The sequence below is a fragment of the Camelus ferus genome, chromosome 21, assembly GCF_009834535.1.
Source record: "Camelus ferus isolate YT-003-E chromosome 21, BCGSAC_Cfer_1.0, whole genome shotgun sequence".
NCBI classification, from domain to species: Eukaryota; Metazoa; Chordata; class Mammalia; order Artiodactyla; family Camelidae; genus Camelus; species Camelus ferus.
The window spans coordinates 13,125,868-13,146,009 of NC_045716.1; the positions used below are offsets into that span (position 1 = coordinate 13,125,868).

The 20,142-nt window shown below is 44.7% G+C and overlaps 1 protein-coding gene across 6 annotated transcripts in view; it reads left to right on the plus strand.

The window, feature by feature from the left end:
* Positions 1-20,142, plus strand: part of GPR161 (G protein-coupled receptor 161) — a 52,093-nt gene that overhangs the window by 10,007 nt on the left and 21,944 nt on the right. For 5 of the 6 annotated variants that reach the window (XM_006193974.3, XM_032463800.1, XM_032463795.1 and 2 more), the window contains exon 3: positions 15,849-16,266. In XM_006193974.3, coding sequence (XP_006194036.3) covers positions 15,849-16,266 — 418 coding nt within the window. Of the gene's footprint in view, positions 1-5,403; positions 5,561-15,848; positions 16,267-20,142 lie in introns of all 6 variants that reach the window. The other variant, XM_032463799.1, reaches the window with a different exon arrangement.

Genomic DNA, 20,142 nt, shown 5'->3' on the forward strand with positions numbered 1-20,142 from the left:
GAGATGTATGTGAGTCTGTTTCTGTTTTGTAGATAAGTTCATTTGTGTCCTTTTTTTTTTTTTTTTTTTAAGATTTCACATATAAGCAATATCATATGGTATTTTTCTTTCTCTAACTTAACTTCACTTAGAATGACCATCTCCAGGTCCATCCATGTTGCTATAAATGGCATTATTTATTCTTGGGCTGGATAATTCTTTGTCAGGGTTGGGGGAGGCTGCCCTGTGCATTATGGGATGTTTATCAGCATCTTTGGCCTTAGATGCCAGTAGCAGTCCTTGAAATGTGACAACCAAAGGTGTGCCTAGAAATTGCCAGATGTCCCCTAGGGTGAGAGTGAAGGCAAAATCTCCCCTCCCTGAGAACCAATGATGTAGAATATTGGGGTAGTGACTGAATTCAGTTGTTATCCAAAGTCTTCTGATGGGACATTTTCAGACCCTCCCAGCCCTATTAATTCTCTCTTGAGCTTTAAAAGATGAGATTTGCTCTTTCAGGGTAGGGCTTGTGGGCATGGAACATAGCCCCTCTCATCACAGATAGAGGTCCATTAGTATCACACGTCTCTCCATCAGCCAGTCACCTGGGTGCCTGCGACCATGACTTGGCTCCAGCACCTGCCTTCTTGGTTGCCGCAGCCAATGAGCTGAACACTTTCCTGCAGTGACTGAACAGGGCCCTGAGCCCCAAATGGAGTCAGAGATGCTTCCATTTTACAGTCTCTTCCAGTGCATCCTTTCCGTGCTCTGTCTGACCCACCTAAGTGCTCAAATGAAACCTCTTGGTTTTAATTAAAATTTGAAGGGGAAAAAAAAGAATGAAGTTTTCCTTTCATGTCTTCAATAACTTTCTTAAACATTTTGGAGTTTATCTTCTGACAGCCACTCTGCTGTCACACACATTTCACGCACATTCCTTCAGACACTTCTCTTGATAGTCATGAAGTAAGTTAATTCCACTCTCATTCCTTGGAGAAACTGAGGCTCAGAGAGGTAGAAGGCAAGCACACAGTCACATGAAATTCAAACCTAGGTTCCGTCAAGATTCCAGAAAATATGTTTTCTGTTGAACATCAGATTGAAGTAGATATTAAGGAGTAGAGTACATAGAAGGTATTTATTTTCTCCCACGTGCAAAGTACTATTGGAATTCAAAGGGAAAACTGAGGAAGAATTTAGAAGCCACCTAGAGGGGAAAACATCCTTATGCAAAATGAAAACGTGTGCCAAAACACACGTATCTGAAAAGATAACTATAATATAAAAAAAAGCTGCAGATATAAGGGGTGGTAAGGGTCACTGTGGAGATGGAATGTTCCAGAAAGGTTTCCCGAAAATTTTGCTCCTAAGCTGGACCTTAAGCTGGACATCATTCATATAGGTGTCCATCAGGGTAGGTGGCCTGGGCTCATGGTAGTGGTTGCCATGCTCTGCCAGGCTGTGTGGGTCCACCTGCCCTTTCAGGATCGTTTCAGTTGAAGGAAATGCTTAATTGCAAAAAGTAGCTGTGATTCAATGAGTGTAAGAAGTAAATCTAAATTTTATTGACCACAATGGCACATATAGATGTCTGAAGAATAATAGTTTACGGATGTGCATGATGTCATTTATTTGGTCTGCAGACAGTAACTGCTACCCGGAGTTTAAGAATGCCTGACTTATGAGCGATACGATAATTACAGAGGAAATAAAAACAAGAGGGAAGTAAGATAGCCAAGAAATAGTAATACTGTACCTTGTTACCTTGCAGGCCTGTGCAAATATCTTCTGCAAATAGAGTCTCTTCAAGAAATTTGTATTTTCTAGACTTAGCCTTTTGGAAAATTCTAAAGTCAGTCCTTCAGTATAAAACATATTTGTCTGCGCTTATGTAGTTGGCTTTCTGGTGATATAAAATCCGGCAGGACTCAACAATCTTGCTTTTAAATTCAACAGTTTCCCTCTTACTGCTTTAAAAAATATCAAAGGTAGATGGAGAGCTCTCTGAGCTGTTTCAAGGATCCTTGTCTTCCTGGAGCACGCCACAGTTACTTACCTGAGCCATATAAATACAGTTAGCCTGTCACTTACCTGGCAAAGTGATGAGAAGTAGAAAATCAACCCTGCCCAAAGGTGCAGGAGGAAATGACATCCGTCTGCCAGAAGCCTTACATACCTGGAGATCTTTGCACTGACGCCCTCCCTCAGCGTATCAACTCCTACTTTACCGAGACCTTTCATGAGCTTGACAAGGGAAACTACACGTAAGTATACTCTGTACAGGGAAAGCGGCAGCAAAGGTGGAAATAAGTTGCAGAGGAAGTTTCAAAAGGAAACAGAATATGCCAGGCACGTGTGGTGTAAGAGGAAATAATATTACCCTTATCCAACTTGAGGGAATCGCTGTGTTCAGATCATGTAACAAAGGCTCACAGGGCTGACCCACCAGCTGACTGACTGGGAGCTTAACAGCCTTCCCCGAAGGTTTCTAAAGACAGCAGTTACATTAACATTGATCTCTGAGGTCCGACTTCCGTTTATCTTGGTATTCAGTGACCTTGGGTCATCATGAAAATCATTATGTTTTGTGTACTTTGTTTTAAAAGATAGAAAAATGTGTGATAGATTTTCATGAAATTTTGTCTGAAGGTCTTAAACAAAGAGTGTTGATGTTTTAAGAAGATAAAACGCCACCAATTTCTAAAACTTGCCTATCCAGAATGAGGCATTTCGAAGGATTAGCTTGGGCTTTAGCGCATTTTTGGAGGGGACGTTGTTACTGGATCACCTCTCTAATGACTAGAATTTTTGATTCTGTATCGAGGTACCATGCGAAAGGGTGAACAAGTCAGGGTAATGGGGTTGTTTGCACCTTGGGGTCAAGGGGAGTTGGACAGGGGTATATGGGAGAAGGGAACGGGTGGATAAGTGGAGACCCTGTGGCACCAAGCCTTACCAGCAATTGGATTGCACCATAATACTCATGCAAAGCACAATGTGCCTTTCTCAGCATCTCTTCTCTCACTGGCTTGGAAACCCTAGACCACATCAGATAGGGCGACACTGCTGGGCTTTACATCCAAATATTAACAAACAACATTTTGGGGGGAAAACGACCTATGTATCAAGTTAGGATTGCTTTTGCAGCATATAAAGGAACCTCTACTCCAAGGACATAACCAGTAAGGTGTTGACTAGCCATGGCTGGGCACAGTGGCTTCACAACTCAGTAGATGATTCAGTCTTTCTGCTCTGCATTGCATGGGACTCCCAGCCACATGGTCAAAAGATGGCTACTTCACCTTCAAGCACTGGGTCTGGGTTCCAGTCAAGAGAAAGGGCAGAAGCCACAGCTGAGTCTGTCTCTTTTTATCAGGAAACAGATAGCTTTCTGTCACCATGTAGACTTCTAGTGACTGGAACTGGGTCTCATGGCCACCCAAGCTCTGTGCAAGTGAGCGAGTTAATTTTTCTTGGCACATTTGGTGCCCCACATCAAGTCAGGGTTCTGCTGATAGGGGAAAGGGGAGAATGGGTATTGACTGGATAGTGAAAAGTGTGCGATACATCTGTAAAAATAATTCTCTGAAGTCCAGAAATGCCTAGTAGGCCAAAATGTCCAATGTCCTATTGTTAATTCACATTTTCACTTATTTATCACATGTAATGGGCACCTACTATTTGCCAGGCACTGTTCTAGATGATGACCCCAAAATGTACAGACCAAAAATTTCTCACTCTCATGGAGCCTATGGGAGAGAAGGACATTACCAAGATAAATAAATAGGTATACACATGTGTGATAAGAAGAAAAAGTAAAGAAGGGAATGGGGCCGTGAAGTATTAGAGAGGGGTATAAAATGTTAGGTGGTGTGGATTGGGAAGGCCTTGCTGAAAAGGTGACTTTTAAAGACCTGAAGAAAGTGAGCGAGCGCCCTACAAAGATACCTGGGGGAAAAGCATTCTAGGCACAGGAAACAGCAAGTGCAAAGGCCCTGAGGTGGACACATGCTTAATGTGTTTGAGAAATAGTGAGGAGGTTGGTATCATTGGAATGGGAGTGAAGAGTAATTTTTACTATGAGGTTGGAGCAGTACTGGGGAGCCAGATCATGTAGGAAGCTGCAGGGCTTACTCTGAGCGATATGGGAATCCTTTTAGGGTTTTGAGTAAAGCACTGTCTTGTTCATGTATTTTGACCTCTGTTTTAACAGGCTTACCCTCGCTGCTGTGTTGAGAGTTGGGGGCAATGGTAGACTCCTGAGGAAGCATTTTAATAGAAGACATAATGTAGCCTGCACCATAGTGGATGGTAGCAGAGATAGTAAGACGTAGTTGAATTCCAGATACATTTCAAAAGTAGAGCCAGTAGATTTGCTAGTAGACCAGATAGGAGATGTGAGAGAAAGTGAGAAGTCAGGGTGTGGTTCCAGAGTTCAGGGTCTGAGTACCTGGAAGGATGGAGGTACCACAACACAAGGCAGAGAATGTGGGAAGAGCACCTTTGAGAGGCAGAGGATTTGAAATCTGTTTTTGGACACTTTAGGCTTGTTGATGCCCATGATATCCAAGTGGGGATGTCGAGTAGCCAGTCTGGAGCTCTGGGGAGTGGCGTTGGCTTCTCTCTGCCTGAGCAGGGGCTCCTAACCAGCCCAATTGCTCTGTGAATCACCATGGCCACTTCTGGCAGAAGCATCAGGTAGACTTAGAACAGCCCTGGGCGGGTCTGACTTGGTCTAACCCAGTTCTGCCTCTGGGATCTGCTGAGATCCCAGTTCCAGGCAGGCTGGCTGGGGGCCAGTGTCAGGGGTGGAGGGGGAGCTTTCCTGAGCCTGCCCTGGGAGAGCTGGCGTTTCTGCTCTTCTCCCATCCAAGGGAGTCACATGGTCCCAGCTGGGTATCCAGCCGCTGGCAAAGGAAAGATCGCTGTCTTGTGTGTGGTTGGGAAGGCTATTTCTATCGGAAGATCCTGCCCGATCTTCAGGGCGCTAAGACATCCCCAGAGAGCTGTGATCAACCTGCCCCTGCTCTCTCCCCCTTTTCCTCAAGTGCTTTCCTGTTGGGGCTTAAGACTGTCCCCTGAGTGAGCTGTCTTCATCATGACTGCAGCTGGTGGTTTATGGATTTTCTGGGAGGCTGGCCCCTCCCCTTCTGTGTTGACCGGGAAACCTGAGGGTGATGATGGCCACTTTCAGTATTGCTGGGGGAGGCCTGGAAGCAAGGCCAGTGGCCCACTGGAAAAATTCAATGGACTGTCCGTGCTCAGAGTCCAGCTTGGCCGAGTCCTGAGTGTTCCTCACGTTCTCTGACACGCACAACAAAAACTGCACCAGAGGAGTTGGAGGAGAAAATAGTTGAGTTTTGCTTTACCATGGAATCTGGGGACGGTGTAGCATGGTGAATCTTTTTTTTTTTTTTTCCCCAGTGGTTTTCACCTTGAAAGTCACTGCCGGACTAGTTCCTGGTGAGAAATAATCCAGAGCAGGAAGAGCCTGCATGTCCTCTTTGGCTGCAGGAGGAGGTTACTGTACGTGCTGTCTGAGGCTTGTCTCTACTCCATCAGTGGGCGAGACTCCGTGAAGGTAACGGACTTCTTTCATTTCATGACTCTCCAAACCCCGTGGGGAGAGGAATTAAAGAGAAGGTACCCTGGTATATTTTTTCCAACTTTTTTTATTGCTGTAAAATACACCTAACATAAAATTTACCATCTGAGCCATTTTTAAGTGCATGGTTCAGTGGTATTAAGTACATTCATGTGGTGCAATCATCACCATCCATCTCCAGAACTCTCTCTGTCTTGCAATCCTAAACCCATTAAACAACTCCCCTTTTCCCCTCCCACCAGGTCCTGGCAACCTCCATTCCACTTCCCATCTCTGTGATTTTGACTACTCTTAAGTACCTCATATAAGTGGAATTATACAATATGTGGCTGGCTTGTTTCTCTTACTATAATATCCTCAAGGTTCATCCATGCTATAACATATGTCAGAATTTCCTTCCTTTTTAGGGCTGAATTATATTCTATTATGTGGATATACCATAGTCTGCTTATCTATTCATCAGTCAACGGACACTTGGGCTGCTTTCTCACTGGCTACTGTGAATAATGCCGCTATGAACACGGTGTAAAAATATCTTTTTTATATCTTACTTTTAGGATATTTTGGGTATATAACCAGAAGCAGAATTGCTAGATCATATGGCAATTCTATTTAATTTTGGGGGGAACTGCCATATTGTTTTCCACAATGGCTGCACCATTCTACATTCCCACCAAGAGTGCACAAGGGTTCCAGTTTCTCCACATCCTCGCCAACACTTGTTCTTAGTTTCTGGGTTTTGTTTTTTGTTTTGGACAGTAGCCATCCTAATGAGTATGAGGTGGTATCGCATTGTGTTTTCGATTTGCTTTTCCTAATGATGGGGAGCATCTTTTCATGTGCTTATTAGCCATTTGTGTATCTTTTTTGGACACGGGTTGTTTGTTACTGTTGTCGAATTTTAGGAAGTTCTCAATTTATTCTGAATATTAACTCTTAATCGGAAATTGGATATCTGATTTGCAATTATTTTCTCCCAATCCGTGGGTTGCCTTTCTGCTCTGTCCATGGAGTCTTTTTTTTTTTTTTTTTTCTCTTCCCTTTTTGTTCTGGGGTCTTTGGATGTACAGATTTTAAAAACTTTCATTAAGTCCAATTTGTCTGTGTTTTTCTTTTCTGCCTGTGCCTTTGGTGTCATACCCAAGAAATCATTGCCAAATCCAGTGTTGTGACTTTGTATATTTTTGTATTGCTCTCAAGCCTCAATTTCCCCTCACCCACTTACTTGTTTCTTTCTTTCCCTCTTTCAGTACAGTTATTAGGCCAATTGATCAATAACATATTTTAGACTTTGCAAATCTGTATTCATTCATCTCACAAACAGAGTATTGTGAGGAGAGGATAGGCAGAAGCCAGAGCAAGTCGGCAATAGGAGCACATAGCACAGCGGGCTGGAGCAGAAGGTACATGACCATGTGAGCGGGTGAGAAGCCTGGAATGTGGGTGAGGCCACATCAGGTGGCATCTTCACTGCTATGGTGGTGAGTGGATGGACAAAAGGTAGCCACACAAGCCGTGGACCAAGTTGGAGAGCTACTGCCTAATGTCCTCTTGAACTAGGCACTTAACCTTCCTAGCCTCAGATTCCCCATTTTATTGATTTAACAAACACTTATGTGCTACCAAACTCTCTTCTAAGCACTGTACAAATATTAACTTGTTGATTTTGCCCACCAACCCTAGAGGTAGGTACTCCTGAGCAGGAGTCCTGTCCCCATTTGACAAAGGGAAAAGCTGATGCCCAGAGAGGTTGCGCAACATGTCAACGTAACGGAGCCAGTGACTCACAGGAAGTAGTTAAGCTGGGATTTGAACCCAGGCTCTCTAGTTCGAGTCCATGCCCTTAACCATTTGTTGTGCTGCCTCTGAACCAGGAGAAGAGTAATTCCTACCTCTAAAAGTTATTCGGAAGATGAAACAAGATGGTGGATGTAAAATTCTGTTGTGTGTTGCTCACTGTTTTGGCAATTCTGATTATTTTTAGTTAATCAGACAACACTTTGGAAATGGGTAAGATTCTCAAGGGCACAGGGAGAAAGGAATGGATCAAGGACCGAGCCTTGGGAAATGTCTATGCTGAGGAGCAAAAACTTGGTTTTGGGAAGACATTTCACAGTCACTGTTGACGCCCTTGTGGACAGGGTCATGGTCAATGAAGAGCTCCGGCCTCCAGGCTTCCAGTCCCCACAGAAGGAAGTTGCGGAGGGTGGTGAGGGCCTCAGGTTGATAGTGTACATGTGGAGGGACCAACGTCGAGTCTCCCCCACCAGCAAACCAAGAATTCAGACAAGGACCATTAGGTCATTGGGGTCAGAAGACTCTGGCTTCTTTTCCTTCCTCTGAGGTATGTTCCCAAACAGACCAGGGCTCAGACCTGCTTCACAGGTGAAGTGAGAGGTTTTAAACTAGGACGTTCCTAGGTTTCTGGTGCCCTCGTGGGGACAAGAACAAAGCACTGTGCATTGTAACAGATCCTGGGCTGGCTGGGCACTGGTGTCCCTCTGGAGTTACACGTTTTTGGAACCACTTTCATGTGAGTGCCAGGGAAGGATGGAGGGACTGCGGGGACGGAGACCAGGGATCCTGTGAGCTCCTTCAGGCTCTCAGCGAGTTGTGTGTTCTGGTCTGTGGGTGGGAAGGAGACGGAGGTTCCCTGTCTATCTCATGTACCCTAGTGCAAAAGAAGGTGGTTATTAGGCGCTTCCCAACTCCACCCCCTCAGCTGCTCCAGCTGGTGATTGATGTGTATGAAGTGCTTTGAGGTGCTGAGATGAAGAGCCCCTGAGAATGTGGCCAAAATAACCTGACAGTGACCTCACCTGCGCTTGTTTGAAGTGGTGTTTAGGAGTATTTCCTCGCCTGGAGGGTTGTTTATTTGAATATCTTATGTACCTACCTGTTGGCATTTAATTTCTTTAGAAGAAGACATCGGGTGGTCCAGCTTTTAGGTTGCTCAACTCTTCATAAAAATGGGCGGCCACAGTTGGGGGAGGGGATAGCCCAGTGGTAGAGTGCATGCTTAGCGTGCACAGGGTCCTGGGTCCAATTCTTGGTACCGCCATTAAAACAAACAAACAAACAAACCTAATTTCCTCCCCACCAAAAACAAACAGACAAAAGAATCCACCAAAGGTGCTACAAATATGTATCAAAAGAAAAGGAAAAAAGCCATGGAGGAGAAAGTCAACCACTGGCCCGGTTGGGTATATTTAAGACTATAAGAAGAAAGCTTTATGCTAAAAGAAACAATTTCCTCCAGAGAAGACTTTTGGAGAGGTCAGGTATATCCTGTGTCCAGCGCCTCTGGTTAGAGAGATGCCAAAAGTCCTGCCTCCTTCTGACCAGCATGGCCTCACAGCACCCGCCCGGGCCTGGGCCTGTGGTCTGTGGGCTCTCAGGCTGGCCCTTTGCTGGCCCTTTTGAAAGAGACACTGAAGAGGTGAGTGAGGCTTCCTTTTCCTTGTAGCGGCTTGTGGCCTTGGTCACAGAGCTGATCCCAAAGAGACTGCACTCTGGGGTGGGGGTGTGGGTGTGAAAAGCTTTACTCCATTTCCATATGAAGAGACTCCATGATACTTGGGTCCATGGGTCCAGAGTATGGTCTGTGGCAAGAAGAGAAGGTTGTTTTCAAGAAGGAGGCCAAGGACACCTTCAGCCTTCCCCGGTGACCTGTCCCAGAGGGCTGGCTCTCCTTCCTGGGCGTCATTTCCGATACCAGTATTCAGACCCCAGTCGTATTCCAGTTGCGTTGTTTCCTGGAGTTGCAGCACAGGGTGAGTTCTTCGGTCAAGGCAGGATGCAGTGAGTGTGGGAGTCTGAAACACCTTCATGTCTGGCAGCAGAACTGGCCAGGAGAATGGTAATGTGAGTCACACTCGCATTTGCTTCCATTCAATGGGCCCTGGCTTGTTGGGTCCCTGAGTAAGCTGGCCGCCTGCCAGGAAGCCTTCACTGGCTGGGACATTCCAAATCCTCTCTCTTGTTAAAGTGCACCCCTGGGGGATTTGCTGGGGCTTGTGCCTTCCCCTCTCCAGGCCTCCTGGCAGAGGCTGGGGTTTTGGATTTCCCGGGGTGGGCAGCTCTTTGGCCCCTGTTCCCCCACTGCCTCCTGGGGAGAGTCGGACCAGAGGACCTCAAGGCCGGTGGCCCACCCTGGGCTCTCTGATTCTGCACCTCACTGGTGTGCCTGCTACCAGGGCCTCTGGAAGGTAGCCAGGTCGAGTCATTCTTCATTCCCTTTCTTTTCTGTCTTTTGGATTAGACATTTTGCATCCTATTTTTCTCCTCTTAGTGGCTCCCTTTGTAATGTTAACACATACTTAATAATGACGAAGTTTCGAAGGCTAATCGTTCATCCAACAAATAATTATTGAGTTACCTACTACGTGCCAGGCACTCTTCCAGGTGCTGGGAAAACAGCCATAGCCAAGTCTCTGCCCTGAGTACAAGCTAACTTGGAAAAACACACCTTTAAGAACTTCCATTTTGCTTAGTGTTTTATTTTCATCTTGTTTTCAGAGCTCCCAAGTTAGCTATTTTTATAAAATGTGTTGTTGAATTTTTTAATGTTAAATTTCATTTTTTTTTTTTGCAGTCCTGATTGAGATTCTTTCCTGTATTTACCATTTTCTTTTCTAACAGTTGATTCTTATACCCTACCCCTTATTTCTGGATTCAATTCCCTTCATGAAGCGTAAATTTAAGTGGATCATTCAGTAAGGAGACATTAGTAAACCTTCAGTCTCTGTTTGCCTAAAAATTTTGTGCTCTCTTTTGAATGATATTATAGAGTTTTAGGGCAAGAATTCCTTTCCTTAGCATTTCAAAGAGATCGTTACACTCTTTCTGCCTTCTATTTTCTCTTTTCTTCAAAAGAAGAGTCGGCTGTTTATCGAATTGTTGCTTTATGGGAAAACTTGCTTTTACCGTTGTCTCTGTATCTTGGTGTTTGTCATTTTTCGTTGTGATGTGCCTTGGTGTTGACGTCTTCTGATTTATCCTGAGAACTTGATATGCTCTTTTGTTCTGAGGCCTTGTGTCTTCCTCTAATAATGGAAAATGTTTAACTGTACCTCTAAATACTGCATCAACCTTAATGTAGACAGTGTAGGCCCACCTTAATGTAAGTTAGATGCTTTTGACTCAAGTAACAGAAACCTAACTGAAAATAGCTTTAAAAACAAGTTTTGCCAATGTGTGCCTCCACTTAACCAGAAGCCAGGACAAAGCTGACGTCAGGATTTGTTAATTCAGCAGCTCAGGGATCCAGCCTTGGAACTTAGCTCTGCTCAGCATGCTGGCCCAGCACCTCTAATGACCTGAAGATGGCTGCCACGGCCCTGTGCTGTCTTGGCCATTCAGGCTGTTAAGAAAAGTGTTTTCTTCTGGTATCTCTGAGATCAAAGCAGCTTTTCCCAGAAACCCACTGTACCTCCCAGCTTCGCCTCCTGACTAATACTGCCAGAATTGCAAAGAGAAAGGGAATACAATGATTAGTTTAAACCACTCAAGACCTAGCTCTCAGAACTAGGGATTGGATCAGCCTTCTCTGTGTCACTGGGAGGAGGACTGGACACCAAACCAAAGTCAGGTCTGCTAGTAAGGGAGAACACTGACAATGGCTGCTAGGTAGGCACCCAGCAGGATCTGCTGCCCCATTCCTGTAATCTCTCCTGCAGCCACTTTTGTTGAACATGTGTTGGATCTTCTTATCCTGTCCTTCATGTATCTTGACTTTTATTTCATGTTTTCATTTTCTTAATCTTTTTGATTGTTTCCTGGTTAATTTCCTCAGAGCTGTCTTCCAGTTCGCCATCTTTCTCTTTAGCTAAATCTGCTGTTCAGCATATCTGTTGAGTATTTAATTTTGACAGCTAAAATTTTAACTTCTCGAATTTCTGTTTGGCTCTTTTTCACAATTATTTTTTCATGGTATCTTGTTTTTTCAATATGGCTTCTACTGCTTTTTCTTTTACAGCTTTTAATTGTATTTATTTTATGGTTTTGTTTATATTTTTTCTATTAATTCGACTTCTTGGAACATTGATTCTCATGGTTTTTGTTTTGTTGATTCTCCCTCATGGCAAACACTATGCACTCACTTTCATTAAATGTTTGTTCCTTTTATGAATGTGGAAATTCAATACAGAGCTGTTTGTGTTTAATTCTGCCAGCATTAATTTTTACATGGATTTATTAGCTTACATTTCTGCACCATGTGGAGTTTATATATTTGGTACCCTCATCAGCGTGGCACATGCCTCAGTATTTGATTTCTCATGAAAAAAAGTCTTTAATGCTCCACCCAGAGCCTCAGATAAGTGACTGTTTTTGTCAGTTTCCCTTTGCCAGTGGGAGGAGTTTTTCTAATCCCTGTTTTATGAAGGAGGCAGTCCCTCTAGAACCCATGATGCTGGGTGTTGGTTCCAGTCCTCTGCCTTGTGGGGCCCAAAGTCATCCTCCCACATAGAAAACCTCAGCCCTAGGAGTCTTGAACTAGATCTAATCCCCTACTGGCCACAGGTGTGAGATTGTAACTCTGGCTCTCAACTTTTCTTTCTGTTTCTGTTCCCTGTGACTCTCCCTTTCTTTTTTCAAGTTTGGCTTTTTTTTTTTTTTTTTTTTTTTTTTGATTTTGTATCGTATTTAACCAGCATTTCTATGAATTTGGAAAAGAAAAGGTGTTCACGTCAGCTGAGCCCACCACACTGCCAGAGATGATTCCTATGATAGTAAGTGGGAAACTATGCTTTGCTTGGGTGAAGTAATTATACCTTATAAAGTACTTCCTGTTCATCCTCTCACTTGCCGTTTTATGTTTTCAATTTCTTAATCTTTCTGAACAAGACTTTCCTTGAACCTGTTTTTATATTTATATTTGAATAGTGATTTCACACTAATCTATCCACTAACCAAGCTAACAGCACAGGGTTCTTCCTCACCTCTCCCTATTCCATAATTTGTTTCTCCTTTCTTCCACAGTTAGAAATGTGCTTCCCAGCATCAGCATGTACACTCATTCTCTACATCCAAAGCAATTGTTAACATCGTTAACAACATTTAACCTATTAAGGAATCCTCTTTTGTCCATACAATATATACCATTGAGAGTTTAATAGGCAAAAATACTGTATTTAAAAACTCCTTGATGTAATTCTTTTCTCTGTATGATTACGTTATCAATCTAATATATAGTTTGGCTTATTTTTTTTTTCTGTTTGCAATCAATTTTGTATTTACTTGTTGCATACATCTTTAATTTTTTTAGTATATAAAACATTTACATGATTCAAAAATCAAAATTGTGAAAAATTACTTAGAGAAATCTACTTCTATCTGTATCTTAGTTTCTGGTGATCTTTCCTGTTTTTCTTTTTGCGTAAGTAAACATATTTATGTATATTTATATGTGTTCTGATTTACCCCCTTCTTTCGCATATTTCCTTTTTTAAACTAACTGGTGCCTCAGTGAATGAAATAACCTGTGCATCTATTACTTTATATTACGAACTTGTATCTTCAGGGTGAATACTAGAAATGGAATCTCTTGGTCAAAGAGTATGTGCATATGTGGTTTTGTTAGGTGTTGCCAAATCCCCCTCCCCAGGGCTACTACACTTGGCGTTCCCCGTGCCGGTGTGCAGAATGGAAGAATGCCTGCTTCCTCACAGCCTCACCAGCAGAGAGTGCCGCCGAGCTTTTTAATTGTTACTGGCCTGAAAGAAAGAAGTGGTATCTCAGTGTAGTTTTGATGTGCATTTCTCTTATTTTGAATGAAATGGGGCATCATTCCATATGTTTCAGTACAATCGGTTTCTCTTTTTCTGTGAACTCTCTCTTTGTCTTTTTTTTTCCAGTTTTATTGGTACATAACATTGTGTAAGTTTCAGATGTACAACATAATGGTTTGATATATGTATATGTTGAGAAATGATTTACCACTGTAAGTTTAGTTAACATCCGTCATCACATAGTTACAATTTTTTAGAACATCTTTTACCCACTTTTCTTTTTTCATCTCTTTCTGTTTTTTAGGATTTTTTTTGTAAATTAGAATGATTAACCCTTCTTTTATGTTATCATGTTCTAAGTATTTTCCCCCATTTTGTCATTTATCTATAGACTTAGAATATGTTTTCTTTACCATGGTGTTAGCACTTGTGCAGCTCAGTATAACATGCTTATGTAGGACTGTTGTTTTGAGATATGAGTTAATAATTTACTTAGAAGAGTGAATAAAATTCAGCACAGGGAACTACCTTCAATACCTTTGTAATAGCCTATAGTGAAAAAGAATATGAAAAGGAATATATATATGTACAGCTGAGTCACTGTGCCATACACCAGAAACTAACACAGTAACGTAAATCGACTATACATCAATTAAAAAAAAAACTATATGAAGGGAGGGAAAAAAAAGACTGGACAAAATTCAGAACTGAAAAAATAAAGACAAAACCCAGAAATAACCTTACAAAGCCACAGACATAGACGGCATACATTTAAGGTATATTTATTGCACAAAACTGGAGTACCTAACATATTACACAACTGAATCAAAATTCAGAATATTTTAGCAGCCTGGAAATATGGGCCAAAATGCACAAAGTAAAACTTGGTAGAAATAATGTTTTGTATTTAGGCTTAAAAACATTAATCCCATCAGTTCAAGACTGGGGACACCTGCCTTCACAGAAATTCATATGTGTATAAACTTTGGGCTTTAATTGACCACACATGTATATAAGCCCAGCAGGATGATAATATGGCTGCTAAAGAAAATGCACTGTTGGAGTCAATAGTAGCAGAAGATTATCCTGATCCTGGAGAAAATTGCCCCTTTGTACTCGACATCAGACCACATCCAGAGTGGTACGTTCAGTTTCGGGGACCACAGATCAAGAGATCATCGACATCCCTGAGCAAGGCTAAAGCAGGGAGTTTGAGTTAGGGAAGAATCTGGAAGTTATATCAGGAACCTGGGAGGTTTAATCTGGAGAAAAGGAAGTAAGTAATTGGTGAAGTCTTTAAAGGCTGTCAAGGGGAGGCGGGATTAGCATTATTTGGTGCAGCTTAAACTGACATGCCGGGATCTGTGGTCAGGACCCACAGCGATCAGGCTCGCTGTAAAGGGAGACTTTCTAACTGGCCTTCAGCACTGCTGGGAAGGGGGTGGGCCGCCTTCCTGACCGACCAGCCTAAAGGGTTTGGACAGAGGTGTCGGGACAGGCAGTGGGGCCATGGGGAAGGCTCTCCTGCTGTGTGTAGGCACCAGGCTGCTTGCTGTCTGGCTCGTGGAACGCAGTTCTTCCTTCCTTCCTGGTGTCTTTTCTTTGTTGGGAATAAGAGCAGGTGGGGAAAGGGATCTGTGGGATTTTTTTGGCTGATTAAAATAGATGAAAATTTTGGAGAAACACTCATCTGTAGGATTTAATGTGAAAATATGTCAACTTTGAGTTTTAGCCAAGATCCGGAGCCAGCGTCCTGAGAGCTGGGACTGGACCGTGTCCAGGATGGTGTTTGTGGGTGAAGACCTCAAACTGAGCCTCCGCTTCCCTGTTTATCATTAGTGTCAGCTCCTCGCCTTCCCTCGCCTTGTCTGATGAGAGCAATAGCAACGTCTCTGTAAATTATACTCATTTAAACCCTGCTTGGGGATCTCAGAATAATTCCTACGATAATCGTATTGTCCAACTTTAATGGCCACATGAGTCAACCGAGGATGGATTAAAGTGTGGATTCTGGTTTGGTCATTCGGAGAGTGGGCCTGAGATTCTGCATCTCTAGTAGCTCCAGGTGATGCTGATGCTGGCCCAGGGTCCACCCCGAGTTGCAGGGGTTCAAAAGCAGCAGTCCACATGGACTACATGTAACAGAATCACCTGCCCCAGGCTTGTCCAAATGCACATTCCTAGGCTGTATCTCAGTTCTCTGGGACCAGGCTCTTTAAGGGTGGAGGCCAAGAATCAGCTCTTCAAGCTGGTGCTGCCGGTGATTCTTAAGTACATTAAAGGTTTTGATGTACTGGCCTTGGCGGGGATGGTGGTTAGACTGGAGGAGCACATCCTTTAAGGGGACACAGCGAATCACACAGCAAGTTGGTTGTAGAAAACTGGCCACTCTTGTAGAGCTTGCATGGGGAAGACCAGCTGGGAGTTTCTGGACTGGCTGGATGACCAGGGGCCTCGGCTGCTCTTCTGGGAAGTGCATAGGCTGTGATTTGATGAATATTTTCCTGTTCCCTGGTTTCCCCCTGTCTTTCCAGTCGTCCAGCATGCTGTGCCCACCCCACGCCGAGGTGCACTGACCATGAGCCTCAACTCCTCCCTCGGCCACAGGAAGGAGCTGAGTAATCTCACTGAGGAGGAGGGCGGCCCCGGGGGTGGCGGCATCACTGAGTTCATCGCCATCATTATCATCACCATTTTCGTCTTCCTGGGCAACCTGATCATCGTGGTCACATTGTACAGAAAGTCCTACCTCCTCACCCTCAGCAACAAGTTCGTCTTCAGCCTGACCCTGTCCAACTTCCTGCTGTCTGTGTTGGTGCTGCCTTTCGTGGTGACCAGCTCCATCCGGAGGGAATGGATCTTTGGCGTGGTCTGGTGCAACTTCTCCGCCCTCCTCTACCTGCTGATCAGCTCGGCCAGCATGCTCACCCTCGGGGTCATTGCTGTCGACCGGTAAGCTCGCCTCACCCTTAGAGAATTGAAGAACTTAGGAGTGTGGGCAAAGGGGGAACCTGAGAGATCGCGTGGGCTGTGACTTTCAAAGTGTCTTAGTTCCTCGGGTGGGTGTCGGGGGCCTCTGCTGGGGAGTGCGAGCAGACAGAGAGCTGCCTCATCTCCCTTCCCTTCAACCAGAGCTTGCATCTCATCTAACTTGCATGTAGTCTTATTTTTTATAAGAGATTCTAATGCTTTAAAAAAAATTTTCTAGAAACCTCTGCCTCTCAGTTGGTAGATGAGAAACAGCAGCTGAGGAGGGTGACATGCCGAGGAGGTGTCAGGTCCGGGTCTTTCCCGAAGTGCCGCCTGCTGTCTGTTGCTTCGGGATGGGCCAGAGCTGGACCAGGGGAGGCGGGAGAAGAAACGCTCTCGTCCTCCACAGTGTGGGGGCCTTAGAATCAGCTCAGTCCTGGGTGGAGGGAGAGCAGGGGAAGGCAGACACCCCAGGGAATGGAGACGGTGGCATCCGGGAGAGACAGTGTGTGATTGTAAAAATCTGGGCGGTCCCTTTGTGCGGTCTCGCTGGCCAAACACTGAGAAAGTGCGCCGCTGACGCCCCTTGCTCCGTCTAGCACGTTCTTCCAGGTTCCCGCGTTGGGCTGTCAGAGTAGGTGTGCAAGTCCTGCTGGCTTTGACAGCGAGTTTCCAAGCCCTTGAGTCCTTTTGTTTATGAGGATTTTGTGGATGGTCGCTTCATTCATTCCAGGCAAGGGTTCGACTTCACGAGGGCAGAGAGGGTAGATTCGGGTTCTGTGTGATTTACAGGATTGGGAGGAAGCTAGCAGCGGCGTTGGGGAAATCACAGAGGGGGCTGGCCGGGGCTGTCACCACTGGGGGGGCACACGTCCCCAGGCTCCCACGGGATTGTCAGGCTTTGAGCTGGTGAGTGGCAGCTGGGTTGCCCGCCAGGGGTGCAGGCCTCCCCTCGCTCTGCAGCTGGGGGGCGCGCAGAGTGGAGGAGCCGTGCTCAGGGCTCATCGGGTGGCTTCTCCTAGTATCTTTTTCTCCCCCAACGATAAAAATAATGCTCAAAGTATAAAAAGTAAAATAAAAAATTAGCCCTAATCCCACCGATCAGAAGCCATCACTGTCTATGTTTTGTAGTATATTTGCCCTCAGTGATTTTTGGCTGCATTCAGTAAATTTAGAACATTTAGGCTCATGGCACATGTGGTTTTATGACCTGATTTTTCACTAAAGTGATTATGAGCATTTTTTCCACTTGCAGATATCCCTTGAGAATGTGATTTTTTTTTTAATGGTTACACAGTTTTCCATCCTCTGGATGTTCTATAGTTTATTTTTAATATCCCTCTATTGCTTACTATTTAATATAGCACTTTTGAGGAAGATGTATGTATGCGGAATATTTTTGGTCAGAGTAAACACACTTTCTAAGATTCTTGATGTACGGAAGGCAGCTCACCCTTCAGAAGGTTGTACAGATTTGTGCTCCACAGCTATCTGTCAGCCTCCTATCAAGACTGATATAGCATTAAAAGCAGAATTGGAAGTTTGTCGGCAGTGAAATGGGATGAGATCTCACCATTGTTTTAATTTCTTTTTTTTTTTTTTTTTAATCACTACTTTTTGAATATCCCTTCCTGGGTCCTATGGAATGTGGAGTTGGGGCTAACAGCTCAGCAGAGCAGGGGACCTGGTTGTCACAGAATTACCTGTCACAGAGCTGTCTACGCAGGGATGCTCAGGAAACTGCCAGCTGTCTGCCGTGGCAGCTCTCGGAGGCTGTAAATTGCTTGCTGGGATCTGGGTTCTGGATAAGCGAGAGTGAGATTTTTCACCAGCAAACTAGACAGATCCTCACGTCATGCCATCAACCGCATCATCTGAGAGAAAATTTACCTCGTTCAATGCCTTATTCTTTCACACTGGAATATTTGCTGGGTGTCTGCTCTGTGAAAGGCCCTGTGCTAAGTCCCCCAGTGGTAGGATACAGCATGAACAGGACACAGGCCTGCCCACCAGGAGTTCACAGTTTCGTGGCAGAGGCTGACCGCTGGGTACTGATGTGAACACAAAGCAGAAAGAGGCACTGTAACTGCCCCGTCACTGCCTCTGATGGAGGGACCAGGAGTGCTCCAGGGAAGAGGTGGCATTTGGGCTAAGCCTTAACAGTGAATAGGACTGCAAGGGCCCTTCCAACTGATGAAGCAGCTTCCATTTATTCATTTGGTAAGCAGTTATTAAGCACCTAGTATATGCCTGTCACGGTGGGTGGTGCTAGGAATACACAGCTGAAGAAGATGAGTAGACACGCTGAGGAATTCATGGCGAAGAGGGGCTAGACTTGCGGTCAGATGATTTTAGGACCGTATGATGTGTGCATAAGGCCTGTGAGAACGCAGGGGAGGGAGCAAGGCAGAGCGTGGCGTGTGTGACACAGCTGGTGACCAGGGGAAGTGACTGGAAAGGGAAGAAGTGACACGTATCAACAGATTGCACCACAGTCGTCCCATTAGAGCTTTAATCCAGGTGCCCCAGGCCACAGCCTGGCCCCAGGGTCACCCAGTGACAGAGCCGTGAGTCGAGCGAGAAAGGACTCTGCCTCCCTGTGATGACAAGTCACACGAAGCCCTGGTTATCTTAGGAAGACAGTTCATTTCCACCTACAAGCACCAGGGGGATTCACAGTGCTTAGGCCAGATCTTTATGACTACAATATATAGACTACTGTAAAATTTGGTGTCTTCAACTGTTTTCCTGGCAAATGCAAATTTTTTTTATTATTGGTCATTTGTGTGGCCTAAAATACAAATTGGCTGGACCAGTTAGTTTGGACATGTTCATACAGATGATCCCCATTTGACTAGGATATCATACACTCCTTCTCTTGCCCCCTGAATATTGGGGAGTTAATTTTACTTGATGTTATTAATTTTGGAGGTCACTTATTTACCGTCTGTGTTGGAAACCCAAAGATGCAACTTTGTGTGTGTGTGTGTGTGTGTTTGTGTGTGTGAGAGAGACAGAGAGGTGGAGGGGGCAGGGAGAGAGGGAGGGAGGGAGGGAGGGAGACACAGTAGTAAAAGATAAGTGAGGAGAGAGGACTAAGAGGAATACGAGAGAGAATGGGAGTGGAAGAAAGTTGGACCGTCATTAAGAAAGTCATAGCGGAGAAGAACACGGGCAGAAGTCATGACCTTAACTAAAGTGTGTTACGTGCTAGTCACTTGCCAGGCAGTGCATTAACATTTGTCCCGGCTCATCCTCACAACAACCCTAACAGCCCCATTTTGCAGATGAGCAAGGTGAGATTTTGCAAACTCACCCAAGTCCACATGGCTGGTAAGTAACTCACCGAGCTCTGAAATGCTGAAAGCTGGGCTCTTAACCACTCATTCCACAGTACTGCCAAGTCAGGTGTCAGTCACATCCAACAACCAGTTAGTTTAGCTCAGGGTCTCTCAACCGCAGCACGATTGACATTCTGGACCAGATGATAATTTGTTGTGCTGAGCCGTCCTGTGTAGGATGTTGAGCAGTGTCCCTGGCCTCTACTCACTAGATGCCAGTAGCACCTGCCCAGTTGTAACAACTCAGAATGTCACCAGACATTGTCGCGTGTGCCCAGTTAAGGACCTTAGCTAGAGAAATCCATCAAATTCCTTGGCAGATGAGCCAAAAGAGCCCATCTTGTAGACCCATGAAGAGAGAGCAAAGGCAGAGCATAGGAAGAATAGCTGATTGGAGTGACATTCACCCCTGAGATGTCAGTGTCCTAAACCAGCCGTGGGGAGACACGTGCGGGGGGGGAGCATCATTCAGTCTGGGAAGATTTTCACTGTGAGTAAGTCCAACATGTCATTTCTA